At 30.4% G+C, this 19,452-nt stretch overlaps 1 protein-coding gene across 4 annotated transcripts in view; it reads left to right on the top strand.

The window, feature by feature from the left end:
• Positions 1-19,452, top strand: part of LOC136077936 (medium-chain acyl-CoA ligase ACSF2, mitochondrial-like) — a 54,134-nt gene that overhangs the window by 23,391 nt on the left and 11,291 nt on the right. For all 4 annotated transcript variants that reach the window (XR_010637384.1, XM_065792287.1, XM_065792288.1 and 1 more), the window contains 4 exons: positions 4,133-4,191; positions 7,349-7,438; positions 10,828-10,919; positions 11,056-11,132. Coding sequence is in view for 3 of the 4 variants with exons in the window: in XM_065792287.1 (XP_065648359.1) it covers positions 4,133-4,191; positions 7,349-7,438; positions 10,828-10,919; positions 11,056-11,132 (318 nt within the window). In the remaining variant the exon portion in view is untranslated. The remainder of the gene's footprint in view (positions 1-4,132; positions 4,192-7,348; positions 7,439-10,827; positions 10,920-11,055; positions 11,133-19,452) is intronic.

The raw sequence follows: 19,452 nt of genomic DNA, 5'->3' as shown, positions 1-19,452 counted from the left end.
TATATATATATATATATATATATATATATATATATATATATTTATACATATATATATTTATATGTATACAGTGGTGTACACTTGGATTTTGGTCGGTCGCTCGGCGGGCAACTGAGAGTAATAATTTAGCTAATCTTGGTTGCCCGCCAATGTTTTCAGTCGTCCATCACCATTTTTTAACAAAATTCACATTTTGCGTAATTCTCAAACAGTAAAGTCTTGACTATCTCTCCTAAACTCGATTTTTTTAAAACATTAAATTTTTTTTTCTGACTGTCATAACTGTTTTTTATATTTAATTAGGATTACATTATGAATAATAAGGAGAGAAAAAAGAAATCAAGTGATAATTGTTCAAATTAATATTTTTTATTTTTTGCAACATAATTTGATTGGTATCAAAAAGATGTTAAATAAAAGCGAACTTTTTATGTATTATTTTTTTTTAATTACGCAACTTGGTTTTTATCATTTCTCTTAGAATGTTACAACAAGATAATATTTAAATAATAAATAATGCGTATGTACGCAGAAGGGGGTGGTCATTATTATGTTAGATAAAACTCATCTTCTTAAGTTTTGGACGCATAAATTTTGCTTAATTTATAGTTGGATGCATAAATTTTGCTTATAGAATTATTGAAATAATAATAATAATGAAAAAAAATCAAGTCGCCCGGTCGGGCGACTAAACTGCATCAAAATATTATTTCCAGTAGCCTTTTGGAAGATTCAGGTGACATTTGCCATCGGGCGACTGCTAGTGTACAACACTGGTATATATATGTATATATATATATATGTATATATATATATATGTATATATATATATGTATATATACAGGGCTTGTGATGAAGAAAATCGTCAAGCGTGTTATATCGCGCTCGTAAATTTAGAATATGTTTTCATCGGGCGTGATTATGTGCGCTCGAGATAACGTCGGCGAGCGCGATCATGAAAATTGCTAAAGGCGATACTCATAAAAAACTTTTTCTTTTTTATATCTTTTTTTATTTGTTACATAATTCTTTCGTCAAAAAATGTTTGAATTAGTATCACACTTATGAAACTACTTCAACGAAAGAGATTTTTATACTTCCAAACTTCTTGTATATTGTCAGAGTGCACATTCCATTATTGAGATTAGTGACAATTAACGACTTTAAACTGCTCATTCATTACGTTAGTGCTAAAGAGATCGATGTTGTGCTTTTTATATTTTATATCAGATAACAGAATATCTTTAATAAAAAATCTTTTTTAAATATTTCATGAAAATAAAAAAAATAATCTTGAACTATTGGACGAGCGTTATTTTATACGCTCGTTATAAGCTGAACGAGCGTTGTTTATCGCGCCTAAAACGTTTGAAAATACCGTTAACGGGCGCGTTTTACGAGCGGAGTGCGATCGCACTCGCTTCATCACAAGCCCTGTATATATATGTATATATATATTAGGGTTATGACTTTTTGACTTTTTAAAAAAATAAAAAATTTCATAAATCATAAATGTGTCATTAAAAAAGTGTCACAAATCGATGAACTTTTGTTAGAAAACATTGAAAACATGTTCAATTCCTCTATGTTGTAAAAAAAGGTCACCCGCAATTAAAATTACGAATCGTCATTTATTTAATCTTGTTACTGCTACTACTAATACCTGTGGCTTTGCTGAAAATCATTTAAATCTTCTATAGATTACAAATGTTTAGAACTTTAGAACATTTTGGAAAATTCCAGAATATTTTACACGACTTAAGAACATTCTGGAACAATTTAGAACATTCTGGAACAATTTAAAATACTCTAGAACAACTTAGACTGTGTATATATAGCTGCTTATCTAATTTTATAGTTATTACAGAAGCAACACATGGCGACGTACAAGCCTAGCAATAGTAGCATTCAGAAGAAAAAGGATGTCTGGACCAATAGTTTAGTACAATTTGAAGACTCATAAAAGAAGAATGGTCCCTTTGGAAGAATATTCACTGGAAGAAAAGTGCAGAATGCCTCTCCAAAAGCAAATTATCGGATGCTACCATTTCCCTTGACCAAAAATCATAGGAAGAAAGGAGAGAATAGCGGAAATTTCCAAAGAAGTCACCAAATTGTGAAAGAATAAACTGAATTTTCCTCATTTATCTGATCAAGTTATACGAGGAAAGCTTGATAAAATACTGAAATGTTATGATGAATGTGTCAATTGGGGAAGCTACGAACCACTTGATGAAATTTTTGATATTAGTATAGTGGATGTAACATGGTTTTCTTTTGAGGACAAGCGATTGTACCATCTCCAAGTGGAAAGCAAAGGAACGTGGGATACTCAACAGGCCAAGCGGCCAGTAAAGAAACAATCCATCCTTCTAAAAGACAAAAACTTTCTAATAGGTCATCCAACTCATCATCCTACTATCCTGGTTTTAGTGATTTTGACTGAGGCTGACAACAGTGAATATGAAAATGATGAAGAAGAAGATGAGACTACTCCTACACCAAGCAGAAAACATCATAAAAGCAAAATTGCAGTCAACTTGGTGACCTACACAAAAGTATCAACAAACAAAGCTGCTAACATATGCAAGCAATTGGCTCATGAAGATATTGACATCCCAACTCCATGTCAATCAGCTATTTACAAGTCAACAATCAAAGAGGCAATCAAGCTGAAAAAAGAAATGATTGAAAAGTTGCATATGGAAAGTTGGTCCATACGCTTTGATGGCAAGCACATCAATGAAATCGATTATCAAGTAGTCGTCCTTAAAAATAAAAGAAGAGGAATCAAATTGGATGTCCTTGGTAGATGGCAGGGGAAAAACTATTGCTCAAGGAATTTCTAAAGTCCTTAATGAATTTCACCTATGGAATTCAATACTGATGGTTGTTACAGATACCACCAGTGTTAACACTGGAAAAAAGAATGATGTTGTTGTAATATTGCAACAAATGTTCACAGAGAAACGCACCATGTATTAGATAGAATCCTCTGTTTGGTGATGGATGAAGAACTTGAAAGTAAAACACAATCACCGAAGATCGAATATCTATTTGTATCTCAACTGTTGAAGGAGTACAAACAACTGAAAACACAGTTTGATGACGGAATAGAAGTAATTCTTGAAATATCAGGCTGGAGAGATGATATGAAATTTTTATTTCATCTCACTTGAGTGTTCCGATTTTTTGATGAAAAGGGACATTTTCCATTGATCAGGTTTCAGAAATTAACCAACATCAGCAATGCGAGGTAGAATTCCAGAGCTATACTAGCGATTCTGGCCTTCATTTTAATTCCTTCAACAAAGACATTTCTGCAGAGAGTATGTTGATTTATATCGTATGGCTGGGCAGACCATTGGTTTACAGACCTACTGTACAAGAAAAATGACTTTAATAACTTGGCTGAAGTACAGAATCCATACAAAAGGCTTTAAGCTCTGTGGAAAATTGCTGGAAGCAAGAACCATTCATACAACAGATCCCCAGAAGTAATCAATGCGCAGAGTGTGCAATCAAAGTAATGAAGGAAATGTATTCGTCATGCAAAAATAAAGACAAATTGCACCTTCTATTCCTTCTATGCAGCAAGCAAGAGCAAGAACAAGGTCAATGGTCTGAGTCATTGTTGGATTGAAAATTTATTGTATTACATGACTATGCCATTCTAAATACATTTGAATACATAGTAGTACTTATGTCAAAATGGATTTTCCAATGGCGGGGTGAACTTTTTTCAAAAGATATGAAAATAATAGTTCATTTTGTGCTTTTTAGGTAAAAGTTCATCAAACTATAGTACAAACTATACTTGAAAAAAAGTCATAATCCTAATAAATATATATATATATATATATATATATATATATATATGTATGTATATATATATACACACACAAATATGTGTGATTGCATCTTTTATTCTTTAGTAATGTACAAACTTTAATGTTAAATTAATAAGTTTTTATTATAACATCAAAAATATTTTATTTAAAATCAAGAATTTTGAATATTCTATTTTTGCGTGTGTTTCATAAGCGCAGAGCAATTGTTTTTGCTTGACCACTGTCTAGTAAACTTAAACATTTATAATTTTTTAGAGTAATGAATTGTTTTTTCTCATTAGACAGAACGCACCTGTATTCCAGTTCCCTTATATCATTGTTTTGGAATGGTGCTTGGAAGGTAAGTTGCATATAAATTTTTTTTTAAGCACTTTTGTTTTGAGGTTCCTTGATTTTAGCTTAGAACAGTTTCTAGGTTTTTTCTATTGGAATATTGTTTTTACTTGCTGTTCTTTAAAAATCCATGCAAGGTTTTTGAGCTACTTTCTTTTTTTTTTCCAGTCTTTCATAACCATTTAGTTTCCAGTCTTAATAGTTCAGTAAAGCCTTACCAAATAAAACTTTCAACTGAGAATTTAATTTATACTTTTGAATTTAATGGTCTGACTGTTAAATAATTAGTTTTTATATTAAGAGTTATATGTAATATGTCTGTATAACATTCTCAAGATACTATGAAACTTTACTGCATACTACAGTACAGGTTTAGAAAGTTTTTAGCATACTACAGTACAGGTTTAGAAGGTTATTAGCATACTACAGTACAGGTTAAGAATGTTTTTAGCATACTACAGTACAGGTTAAGAAGGCATTTAGCAGGATTTATTAGAAATGATTTAGGAGGAAAGATCACCAATAGTCACTAAAATAAAAGTATTTTGACTTTAAATGTTTTATTTTAAGGTTACTCGGATTAGTAGTAACATCTGGACAACATTGAGTACATCTATTAATTTGAAAGAGTGCATTGAGTACCACTTGTTTTCAGCAAATAAGATTTCCTAGACTATTAGAAAAGATAAAACTCAAATTTGTTATAGTGTTGCATGGATTTCTCATGTAAAGCTACAACATCAAAACATCTAACAGTAGACATCAACAGTCTCTAAAATCAGTTTATCAAATATTTTTTCTTTATTATATACTTTTGTTCATATTCTTTTTTTGACCTTATCCTTGTATATTTCTTCAGATTTGTGTTATTACGTGTGAATGAGACCGCATATTTGTGAGAAGCATAACAGCGCGAAAATTTTTCACAAAATTACGTATTAGCGTAGTTTTATAATAAATGTATTCTTGGTTTGTATGTACTGAACTATACCACTAGATAAGTTTAGACATATCACCATCTCATGAGGTTTCTTGTTTCTTTTTTGTTTCTATCTAGTTTTCTTGATCTGACGTCACTAAGTTAGTTTGTTGTGGTTTGCACTATACAGTGTTCACTAACGTTCGTTAGGTCGTTTTGTCAACAATATTGTTTTTAAACGTTACTTTTTTCATTGGTTATAAGCTATTAGTAAAAAATCGCATTTATTGTCTCATCTGTTTATTTTTTCACTCTTCTTTGCCTACTGATTATATGTCTGTATTTTTTTTTATCTCTGGCTAATCATTTTATAATTTATCTGAGTCTGTTTTGTGTGATAGCTTTTGTCTCTACTTATCACGCGCATCCCTTACCACCCTCATGAGATCTCTAAGAATTTGGAGCTGTATTAAAAACTGGGATAGGGATTGGGATTTTTGGCTTTTGTAGTGTAATCCTGTTATATTCCAATATTGACTAGCATTACGTAGAGTGCAGGCGGTGAGATCTGTTGCAAGGACACGCCCCTGAAGAGTGGCGTTAGTGCAGGTCTCGGGCTCTCCGAAACGTCATTGGTGATCGCAGTGCATTCCTGAGGAGGGGATCACCATTATCCACTACTTAATTCTGATTGGTTACCATGGCACCAACATTTTTTTACCTCTTCCACCCACGTATTATAGCGCTTTGTGAGCTTTATATTATGAATTTGTTACATTAACGACATTTATATACTTTTATCTCACACAGGTGATTATCAGTTTTCAGTTTGTTATCTAGAGTTTAGACCATATATAGTAGCACATTTACTAGCCTATTTTTTCTTTTTATATTGCTCGTACTTATATTTTTTATCATTTTACTTTATATTTTGTTATCTACTTATTTTATTGTTTTTGTATGGTGCAATAATTTTAGCCATGGTTGCCTTTAATGAACCAGCGGATCTATATTGACTTGTTTAGTCATAGACTAAACATTGTTTCATCATTTGTTTAGGATGACTAGAGCGTGAGTTATTGTTCATCCTATTCCTGAGATCTAACTATTTATTCCTCCTGCAGAATAGTCTTTACATTCATTTATGATTCTCACTCAATGACATCATCTACAATCTACTTCTATTTTCACATCTCCCAGGTCTACGTAACTGGGCGGCTCCATTGGTCACTTTTTGCGACCATTGTCTCGCATAAACAAACAAATTTATTCTTTGTGGCTGGTGAGCCCCGACTTTTTCCAATGTACACTACAACGACAAAACTGACATTAGGATATCCCGCTGGATGTGGTTATGGCGCCCAATAACCTAATGGCTACGTTAACACTCACGCACACGTTCATTCGGAAGCTCCACAATGCACATCGAATCAGCGCTCGCTGACTATGTGCTTGGATCTAAAATCTCACTCCATAGCACATCATTCCACACCAGCACGGGGTAGTAGCTCTTTTGACTAAGAGCGATGGCTTTTGGCCTACGGTGACTAATGTGTGCATTCGATCAATTAAAATCCATTCTGTAGGTCTTACGTCTGGCTCTGATGTGCTAGCCCATAAGCGCAAGGAGTGAGTGTGTATAGCTTTCTATTCACCCGATTTGAAAGTGAATGAAAACATAACGAGACCATACGAGACGACCAAACGGTACATACTAATGCACTACACCATCACACCTGTAGACATCAACAGTCTCTAAAATCAGTATATCAAATATTTGTTCTTTGTTGCATATGTTCAACACTCAAAGTGACTAGAGCGTTAGTTGTTCCTCCCCATACCCCCTTATCGTCTATTCTTCATTTTTCTACTTCCCAAAAGTTTTGCCACACATTTTATATTTTCTTATGATTTTTATTTTTTATTCAATGACACCATCTGCAATCTGTTTTTATTTTCACATCTCCCAGGTCTACGTAACTGGACGGCTCCGTTGGTCACTTTTTGCGATCTTTGTGTCGCATAAACAATTAAAAGTATTTTGACTTTAAATGTTTTATTTTAAGGCTACTCAGATTAGTAACATCTAGACAACATTGAGTACATCTAGTAATTTGAAAGAGTGCATTGAGTACCACTTGTTTTCAGCAAATAAGATTTCCTAGACTATTAGAAAAGATAAAACTCAAATTTGTTATACTGTTGCATGGATTTCTCATGTAAAAACTTAATTTTTTTTTTATAGTCTTGCATGTATTTCTCATGGTAAAACTCAAGTTTTTCCTGGGCGTGGTTTTGATGCAAAATCAACATTAGAAGCAATCCATTCAGAAAAGTATTTTATTTTGTTCCAAAGCAAGTTTATTTTATTTACAAAATACTTTTTTGCTTTTTACTTTACTTTAGTTTATTATACTAAGTAATTTTTTTCTTTATCTTAAATCTTTACTTTACCTTTCCCTCACTTCACTGAGCAGAAAAAATATTTTGTTTATGTTAAAAATTGTTGATGTTTCTTAACAGCGGAACATTATAGCAAAAAAGGGTGTTTATGTTTTCAATCAGTGGAATATTTTGATTTATGAAAAAAGTTTATTGAACATTTATAAATATAAAGCATTTAGTTCTTGTTCAAATTATCTGGCATAAAGAAAGGGTCTTGTTGTTTTTATTTGTTATTATTATTATTTTTTAATTTCCATTTTTATTATTTTCATTGCATGAGTTGTCTTACTAATTAGATGGTCTTCCTGGAAGTGATTATATGAAAATAAATTTGTATGAAACCCTTTTTAAAAATTAATCCAAATAAATTTTGAATAATGAATTACATCTTAAATACATTTTTTTAATAATTAGTAGTTAATTTAAATTGAAAATAAAACAAACAAATAGTTTTGGTCGGTCAAATTTACTGATGCACAATTGGGAAAACAGGAAATGTGTTTGTTTAAGGTTTGTAAAATTTGATTTAGGAATATATGCTCATAATAAATTAAAATATTTATCAAAAAATTGTCTATTTTTAAATAACTGACAATAGGTCAAAAGAATTTAATAAATACAAATCACTTAGTTTCTTTTTAATGTTGAAGTAGATTTATTTATTTTCTCAATATTATGATATCATTTTTACATTAAAATTTTTATTCTTTTTTGCTTTATTTTAAAGAATTCAAGATTATTTTATTCATCATTTTTTTATTAGACACAATTACATTAAAACAATCTTTTAAAGATTGTTTTAATGTAATTGTGTCTAATTCCTGCTTCAAATTGTTATTGATAATCAAGAAACTACTCAGTACTTTACAAAGAACAATAACATGAAACTTTAAATATATATATATATATATATATATATATATATATATATATACATATATATATATATATATATATATATATATATATATATATATATATATATATATATATATATATATTTGGTAATGTAGTCAACATTGGACTTTAAAGCTACAATTGGGCTTAAAGTATTCACAAAAGGCAACTACAGCACATGTGTGTGTGTGTAAATATTCTAATAAATAAAATTTGTTTATTTTTACTCTTAAATAATCCTGAACTAGAATTTATAATATCATTTAAATTAAATTTTATTGCCTTAACACTGGCTCAAGAAAAAATTTGAAAACACCAGTTACATGACGCAACACGCATTTCTAATAGGAATGAAGTGAAGGATTTTGTTGATATACAGTATAACTAAAAACTTTGTAGGATCTGTTAAATCAGAAACTATAGCAAATATTTTTAACTCAATGTCCTAGACTGCAAGGTTCAATATTGAAATTTGGTTTTACCAAAATGAAGAGCAAGCGGCATTCTCAACTTAGATTACCTTAGATTCTTCAACTTGGATTACCTTTTTCAGTTTCAGAATCATTATTGATTGAAACTTCCTTCAATTTATTGAAAATTGTTGATTGGTTTTTCTTTACAAATGTGTGTTTAACGAATTTATCACGCATCACTGATATGTGCTGGATGAGTTCTGTTACAGTAGACTTATTTAAAAAATTTTCAATGTTTGCATGTGTTTTAGCTTCAGGTTTTCTCCACTCGTCCCAGGATACTTCAAAGTCAAATGTATCAACAGTTTGCTAGTGTTTTTCTAACTGTTTCATATCTTTATATGCAGTGTATTTGTTATATGTGCAACCATATGTATAAGGTTCACAAATAATTTTTTTGTTATTTCAGATTCAACTTTGATTGAAGACACTTGAATTGATTTCGTTAATGTATCTAAGACAAATCGCACATTCATTATAAAAATTTACAACTGATAAAAAATCACATTCAGAAAGCCCATACAGCTTTGAACATTAACAATCCGGTAAAGCTGGATTTTCTTTACAAGCTGAACTATTTGAAGGAATAAAAAAACTTTTCTTTTGCGTATAGTAGTGCTTCAAAAACCTTTTTCAATGCAATTCCATTTTGTCGAACGTTTTTAAAAGATGAGTTCAGCCTATTAAATTGCTTTACAAGTTTTCTTTTTAGAGTGCGACTTATTACAACTCTTAGTTTTGCTTCAGCAGAATAAGTTGTCGTTTTATTCAAATCGACTCTCAATTTTTCTCATTATCTCAGATCTTTCTGTGGATATTTTTATTTTTTTATCAGGACTTCGACTTCGAGCCACATATTAAACTTGGTATTCTGCATAACATTTTTTTCTTCTAATTTGAATTCTGTTTCTTAAGAATGTACCATGAAATTGCAAACAATAAACAAGTATTTCAAAAATATTTTCTGATAATTCTTTACGATATGAAAATGCAAAACTTAATCGACTAAAAAACAAAACAAAATTTGAAATTTGATATGCAATTTTGACTTCCCTGATTTATTCTTATGCTATTTTATAAAACATTGATTATCCCGTTGATGGGTTCAATAGGGCAATAATTTTGAACCCATCAACGGGATAATTAGCATTTTATAAAATAGCATAAGAATAAATTAGGAAAGTCAAAATTGTCATAATTATAAGTTAATATAATGCTTTTTTAAAATATTTCTTTTGCAGAGCAAATGCAAAGTTACTCTTTATTGCAAGATTTTTAAAAAAATCTTGCTTTATAACCTTATTTCATATTGATAATAAATTTTTTGTTATCTTTAAGTTCATTGATGCGACCTAATTTTTGCAGTTGTGTATGTCACATAAAAGCACTTTAATTATTTTTTAAATCTTTAAATCAAGATTTTTACTCAAGTCATCAACTTAATCTCAAAGAACCTTTTTAAATAAATATATGGGTATATATTTTTTAAATGTTTGAAAACTGGTCCTCAAATTTTACTCACTTTTCCGAATAATAAAAGAGTTAACAATTACTAACATTCATCAAATTTAATTCCTCTGTTCAATTACTTTTTATTCAAAGTTTACTTTTAAATTAAAGAAAAAAAGTTTTAGAAAAAAAACACTATTTTAAAGACAAAATTTGCCTATTCTATCGTGGAAATAGCCATATATAAATAAATATATATATGTTATTGTTATTATTATTATTATTGTATTAATTATAGGTTTAATTTAATTATTTTAAAAGTTTTTAAAGACTTTTTTTGTTGTTCTATTTCTTAAACTTAAACAATAATTTCTAATTTATTGCATTCAATTCGTTGCATTTAGTGTTTTTTTGTTTAAATCAGTTTACTGCAATGTATTTTGAAATTGGTTCATTGTAGGTGTACTGCAATATATGGGACACCAGTAATGTTTATTGATATGTTAAATCATCCTGAATTTAAAAACTACAATTTTTCATCTCTAAGAACAGGTATTTTTAGTTTGTTTTTTTATTGTTATAAAAATTAGAGTGGTGAAAAAGGGTGGATAATTGGGATGATGAATAAAAGAACGGATTATTACAATGTGAGTGGATAGTTTTCTTATTATATACTTTGTGTTTGAAGGTATAATGGGAGGCTCCCCATGTCCTGTTGAAATAATGAACCAAGTGGTTGATAAAATGAACTGCTCAGAAATGACTGTAAGGCTGTAAATTTGAATTTTTTTTTCCACTGTTTGAAAATTATATATATATATATATATACACACACACATACATACATACACACACACACATACGCACACGCACACACTTGATAAATAAACTATAATTCCTTAGCAAATATAAGTTTTAACAGTATATTTTATACATTTTTTTAATATTTTATATATTAGTAAAGATTTCCAACAAGTTACAGGATTGCACCATATATTAGAGTCACACCAGTTGTTTAAATGCAGTTCACATATGATCATGCACAGAAGTTGCAAATTTGTCAACTTCATGTAGTTAGTTTTATGAAAATAACTTATTGTGAGTTTCAAGTTAAATATTATCCCTGCAACTTATATCAAATATACTTTCAAAAAGAAATAGCAGTCATCAATCATTTCTAGCTGGAGTAGCATTTAGAAAATTGTTGCATATTTTTCATACTATTGCAACATCAACACAAAAAAATATAAAGTAATAAAAATATACATATTTAAACATTTAGGTGCTAAACATCCAGCCAAAAATATGAAGAAAAAAATTGTGCTTTAAGATAATCATAATAAATTAAATTTGTATATAGCTTTAAGCAGAGTTGTAGTCAAGACAGTAAAGCCCAAGACCAAGACTAAGACTGGGCTCAAGACCAAAATCAAGACCAAGACTGAATGCTTCAAGACAAAGACATCAAAAAATCAACCCAAGACCAAAACTTTGAAAGTTTTTACAAGACTTGGATCAAGACTTAAGTCCTTAAAAGTTTAATAAAACCCATGCTCACACATGTAAAGGGTACACAGGTTCTATTTGTTGACCAGCTTCACTTATTACTTATTAGTGTAGATGTGTTTATAATACATTGTTTCAAGTTTAGAATGTTGAATACTAGATCTTCTTAACTCATTGTTTGAATACTATTAGACCTTAGTTGGTGTGATAATTTAGCATTTATAAACATTACTTTATAATAAAACGTAATTACGTGTGTATGATATAATTGCAGTCTACAAAAGATATATTTAATAAAAACAGAAAACTTTCAGTAATAATAACGAAAATAATAAACTAACCTTTTTTGTAATGCTAAAAACAAAAGGTACTAATAAAAAATGTCTAAAAACAAATAGCAGACATGCTAGACCAGTAGCCACATACTATAGTTGCAAAAAATAAAGTGAACGGGTCATTTCAGAAACAACAGAAGTCAAAAAAAAACTGGATTGAATATGGCTAAAGATGAATCTGAAATATCAGCCACAATCCCTACACAATTACTCTGATATTACTTGAGACAATGATGAATTATATCATATATACTTTACCTTTATCAATAGCAGAATCAGCATAATTGTGGCTGATATTTCAGACTCATCTTTAGCCATATTCACCCTGGTTTTTATGACTTCAGTTATTTTTGAAATGACCTGTTCAAGTAATGTTTACATATTTTTATTTAAGTACTTTGTGTAAGAAGTTAAACAGACAAGTTTGTACCACTTGATTTCACAACTTATATAACACATTAATTAATCTTAGTAGAAACAAATTACACATTGTCAGAAATTATCATTTATGCATCATTGTTACATTTCAAATAAACAAGTGGCGACAACATCTCATCACCTAGTCTGGCACGGTTCGGTTGCATAATTAAACCTCCCTGCTGAATACGCGCTCCACTGGTGCAGAAGAAGCTGGAATACAGAAAAGATCTTCTCTCAGAGGATTCATAATATTGTAATATTTGGCAGATTGTGCTTTCAACCATGTCTCTTCTCCATATGTGCTTGATGCAGTGGAAACCATTTTTTCCATGAAAGTTGTAGCAATAGTAGTTGGTGACAATGGAACAATATTCTGTTGTTGCTGTTCAGTTCTCTGATAATGTTTTGCATATAAAGCAAAAAGCATTGATTTATGCTTACTTGAACGAGTCACGTCACTACTAGCACCACTAACATTTTGGTCCAGCTGTTCAATAAATCTAGAGTGGAAACTGTGGTTTGCCACTTGACTATAATCACCAAAACCTCTGCTGTTATAGGAGCTGAAAAATCAATATTGTCAATGTAAAGCATAAAACAAAACAACGAAATCTATTTAAAACTGACAAGTTATAACAGAATTATTAGAATATAATTATGCTCCAATAATTCCGTTATAATCTACGAGCCACCATTATAATCTACGAACCACTGTTATAATCTACAAACCACCGTTATAATCTACGAACCACCATTATAATCTACAAACCACCGTTATAATATACGAACCACCGTTATAATCTACAAACCACCGTTATAATCTATAAATCACCGTTATAATCTATGAACCACCGTTATGATCTACAAACTACCGTTATAGTCTACGAACCACGTTAATTTTTTATCCATTCAACAACAACTGAATAGTTAAAAAAAAAACTAAAAAAAAAACTTTATTTACTTACTTGCAATTTGTTCTCAAACAAATCTTTTGACATCATCCGGTCCAAGATGGTCTTCCTCCAGCCAAAGTAACAAATAACTAGGATTCAAGGCTAAGGCCATAAGGTAAAGCATTAAAGAAAAATTTGGGCTCTTCTTAATTTTGCCACCTGTTGGCAGAGTTTTGACATTCTGCAACAATCCACCAAATCTGTCACACAAGGAACTAAACAAACCATTAACCACTGGAGTTTGATACTTGACAGCTAACTGAGTGTGTTAAGACACTTATGCAGTCCAACAATCGAAGATACAACACATCCTATTATTGGATAACTAATCACCCTGGAACAAATCTGTAGCATCTGCAAAAGGCTGAATGATTTTTACTAGTTCACGCAGCATTACCATCTCATTTTGCGTCAAGATAAGATTACTATGGTCTTCTTTGAGCAAATCAGAAAGTTTTACAGGATCCAATCTGATAATATTGGACAGCTGAAGATACATGCTGTTCCACCTTGCAGCATTGGTTTTTGGTGTAGAGCATCCTCTTCCAAATTTTGAGCCAAAATTTCCATGGAAAAGGGTGCTTTGATGTGTTAAATTTGCTGGCTTTGAGCATTTAGCTAATAAACTGTTAGCTGTTTTCAGATGAGTTAGTCCATCTTTTACTCACAGCTGCAATGAATGCGCACAGCAAGCCAATCTTTTAGTTGCATGTTGTTCGGTGTCTTTGTTCACAATGAGTTGATCTTCTTCATGCAGATCATTCCACATTTCTCCGTCATTAACAATAACAGTATATCCAGATTTTCCTTCACTCTTATATGCCTGTAACTCACTGATTACGTCAAAAGCTTTCATATTTGATCAGTTACAACACATCCTAGCATTGTTCTGATTTGATTTTGCTCAATGATGTTATTTAGTTCATCTGCAATTAATTGACCATTATGTTTTCCTTTGACTGGATAAAAAGCCAAATGAAAATTTTAGAGCTTGCCATCAGTAAAGTAGTGTCCTGTACAAGCAAGATATGAATGCATCCTTCTATCAGTCCATATATTAACAGTCATGGCTATATGCCGAGTGAACTGAACTTGTTTTGAAACAAGTTCTCTTTTTTCTTTAACAGCCTCCTGTATTATTTGAGATGTTAGATGGATGTGGGATGGTAGTACCTCCTTGTTAATCATATCGCAAATAAATTTCCGAAAATTTGAATTCTCAACAAGAGATAATGGAAGTGAGTAACCAATAATAAGGTTTGCAACTAAGGAATCTGTAATTTTAATTTGGTCAGGATGTTGCAATCCAAACGAACTATTCTGTTTTGTGAAGAATGTATTGATATTTATTTATGATTGAAATTATTATGCTTTAGTGCCACATACTACATGCGTGTTTTTCAGGGTGAGCGTTACTAAAATAAATAGATTAAAAAGTTGAAAGGTATAATGTAAATAGACAAAATACTTTTTGTCTTTAAAAAACATCAAGATATTTGAACATTTCTTTTTGTTTTTTATTTTTATTTGTTAATCTAAGAAAAAGGGAGCTTTTTTAATATTTCAACCCTCTCATTTGTTAAGACCCCGTTAACAAGACCTGTCTTAACAAATGAGAGGGTCATGGGAAATGAAATTTGTTAAGACCTGTCTTAACAAATGAGAGGGTCGAAATATTAAAAAAGCTTAAATTTTAAAAAGACACAAAAACAAAAGAAAAAAGTAGATTTACTTAGAAGAATAAAGTAATTTTTTTCATATAAACAGTATATTGTTAATCTTTATTAAGGAATCGAAATAATAAAGATTCTTTAGTGTTTCTATCGAATACTTTCAAACAAAAGCACTTCTCCTTTTTTCTAAATTTAAAAATAATCTAGTTTTTTAGTTGTTTCACAGATTTAAATCTATGGTGGAGAAACCTATACACTTTTTTACATAATGAAATAGTTTTTTACGTAATGAAATAGTTTGAAATAGTAACTTTGTTCAAAAATGGAAAGAAAAATGTATTTCTTAAAGTAGAAATATTGACATTGAAGTTCTTTCTAAATTATTAAATGTCCCAACCCGTTTATTAACTTTTTCCCACAACTTTATTAACATGAATGTTGCCTATAAATTTTCTTGAGGTTTTTCTGTTTTGGGTTTTTTTTTTATTTGTTTGTTTTTGATTTGTTTTTTATTTTTCCACAGTTATTATCAAACTTTAAAAAAAAATTACCTTGAATTATAATTACTTAAGAAAAATTTAAAAGTGTGTCATACAAAAACTTAAAAGTGTATCATACAAAAACTTGAAAGTGTGTCATACAAAAATTTAAAAGTGTGTCATACAAAAACTTAAAAGTGTGTCATACAAAAACTTAAAAGTGTGTCATACAAGTGTATCATACAAAAAATATCAAAATAGCACCACCTTAAGAATGTAAACGCATTATTGCGGTGTGGCGTTCCGGGCAGCAAATACTTACATACCTTGTGTAACTAGAAGTTGTACCTTTAGTTTCTGTTATTGGTTCTTTACAAATATTACACTTAGCATAAATTATTTACACTTAGCATAAATTATTTACACTTAGCATAAATTATTTGCACTTAACATAAATTATTATTAGTTTAACAAAAGTATGCGCAAAGAAAAAGAGTACATGTCTTCCTAGATACAACTCGTCCGTTGGTTTGACAAGGTTCTAACTGATTTTTTTTTTATATTAGAAGAATAGCAAATAAAACTATTTTTATTTTTTTTAATGTCTAAATACCAATATTTATTTACTTATTTTTTACTTATTTATGCATTTTTATACATCAATCAAGAAAAGAATATATAAACAAATAAAAAAAATTATGGAAATTATTTTAATTAAACATTAAAAAAAAAGTTAAAAGATTTTTTTTTAAATTCTCCTAACATAAAAAATTTCATTGAAATTTATCAAACCAAGGTAATGATCTATCATTGAGAACGGGAAGTTGCAGTGTTATAAATAACTAATCCTTTTACTCAATAATTAGTCAGCTTTACCTGAATAAAAACTTCAGCAGTTTTGCTCAAATTTTTATTTATGTAAAGTTAAGCCATTTACTCAGTAATTACTCAACTTTACATGAATTAAAACTTTTTGTTCACATAAAGAAAAAGTTTTAATTCACGTAAAGCTGACCAATTACTAAGTAAAAGCATTTGCTCATTTTTATTCACCCAGCCTATTGAGTTGATATTTTTCGTAAGAATCGAGAAAGTAAAGACAGTAGAGGTCGGAGACCAAAACCAATACTCTAGGCTTCAAGACCAAGACTAAAACCAAGACTTTAGGCTTCAAGACCAATATCAAGACCAAGACAGTTAAATATGAGTCTCGAGACCTACATCTCTGGCTTCAAGTTCCAGCCTCTAATTGTAAAAACAAATAAAAATAAATTGCGCACAGAAATGAAAATGGCTGAAATAAATATATATGTGTATATGTATATAATATATATATATATATGTACATATATCATATATATATATATAATATATATATATATATACAGTATTGGACAAAACATTTGCAACCAACATCGAACAATGCTAAAAAGTGTTCCTAATTTTACATGTCTTAAAAACAAAACAAACTATACTACCACAGCAAACAGTTCAGGAGTCTGGAGTCATAGCATGCCATGACATGAGCAATCAGCTGACAGGTGACAGCACACAGGCAGAATTTCGTTGACAAGTGCCATTTTGCAGCGGACAAAACAAGTGCAACTTTTTTGGTTTGTTTTATTTTCTTAAGTCTGGTCCGTGTCAACGTCACAGAATTTTTTTAATAATTAAAGGAAGTATCCAGAAGTTTCCAGAAGCATGCAGAAACTTCCAGAAGTTTCCAGAAGAAGCATCCAGTAGCATCCAGAAGTATCCAGAACATTCAGAAGCATCCAGATGCATACAGAAGCTTCCAGAAGCATCGAAAAGAAGCATCTAGAATCTTCCAGAACAGGTTCACACAGGTTCATTTTACTATATAAGAGACATGTAAATGTAATTCAGTCAGTATATGGAAGTCAATCAGTCAGTATTATCAAGGCAGTTTATCGAAGTGAGTTTTATCAAAGTGTTTTATCGAAGAACATCAATACAAGAATTGAAATACAACAAGTATTTCATTACATCAATATAGTACACATCCAACCAAGACGTTGTGTTCCACAGAGCATTATTGTATCATCACAAGGTAAATGTAACACGGTGAGCCTTGAGAAGCGTGATTATTTATTTTTATTATTTTTATGACTTCAAGTGCAAAAATGGCTCCCGACAGTCTTGGATTGGAACTAAGAAAGAAAATTATTGGCGATTACGTAAGTGGAATGACACAAAAAAGTATTTGTGATAAATATCGCGTGAAAAAATGGACCGTATCATGACTATGTTCCAAATATCGTTCCACGGGGAAGTTGGCAGCAGATAACAAAGGTGGAAGACCGCGTTCCACCACTTCTAGAGAGGATTCTATGATCGTCAGATCCGTCAAGAAGGATCCCTGGATATTATCAGTCGAGATACAAAAGCAATTAGAGCTGCCTGTATCGGACCAAACAATCAGACAATGTGCTGTTGAAGCCGGATTGTTTTCTCGATGCCCTGCAAAGAAACCGCTGATTTCACTAAAAAACCATAAGAAAAGACTCCTGTTTGCTACATCTCATATTGACTGGAATGTGCAGAAATGGCAAACTGTCCTGTTCAGTGATGAATCGAAGTTCAACATCATTGGGAGCGATGGCATTTGCTGTGTACGTCGACCAGCCAGAAAACGCCTCGATTTACATTACTACCATAAGACCGTGAAGCATGGTGGAGGCAATGTAATGGTCTACGGGTGTTTTTCTGCTAACGGTCTAGGTCCAATACATCGAAACGATGGAATAATGGACCGTTTCATGTATAAATATATCCTAAAAGATGTTATGTTACCTCATGCTGAATGGAATATGCCAATAAAATGGGTTTTTCAGCAAGACAACGATCCGAAACACACTGCAAAAGTAGTCAAGCAGTGATTTCAAGACAACCACCTATCAGTGATGGATTGGCCGCCTCAATCTCCGGATCTCAACCCTATCGAGAACCTGTGGGAGATTGTCAACCGCAGAATTAATCATGAAGGTTGTCATAATAAGGATTAACTGTTTGAACAAATCCAAAAGGCCTGTGCAGCGATTCCACAAAGTTTCATTGATCACCTGATCGAATCTATGCCTCGAAGATGCAAGGCTGTTTTCGACAACAAAGGATTCGCCACGAAATATTGATAGCGAAATACAGCTTGGTCAACATTTTGTCGAGTTGCACTTGTTTTGTCCAGAAGGAAATCAACTTTTTTTAATACTTTTGATTAATTTATTAATTTTCGTGTACAAATAATAAACTTTGTGATGAATAAAACTTGAAGAACTTTGTCTCTAAACAGTTACATAGTTATTTCTCTAAATTGAAAAAATGCAGCACTTTTATATAAAGAAACTAAATTAGCATTATTTGGTTGCACTCGTTTTGTCCGATACTGTATATATAGTATATATATATATATATTATATATATATATATAGTATATATATATATATAGTATATATATATATATATTATATATTTATATAGTATATATATATATTATATATATATAGTGTATATGTATATATATATATATATATATATATATATATATATATATATATATATATATATATATATATATATATATATATATATATATATATAGTGTATATGTATATATATATATATATATATATATAAATATATATATATACATATATATATATATATATCTTATATATATGTGTGTGTGCTTATAATTTATG

This window comes from Hydra vulgaris, chromosome 03 (assembly GCF_038396675.1).
Source record: "Hydra vulgaris chromosome 03, alternate assembly HydraT2T_AEP".
Lineage (NCBI taxonomy): Eukaryota > Metazoa > Cnidaria > Hydrozoa > Anthoathecata > Hydridae > Hydra > Hydra vulgaris.
Note: the sequence above shows the minus strand (reverse complement) of the source record. Positions and strands in the feature narration are given on the sequence as shown.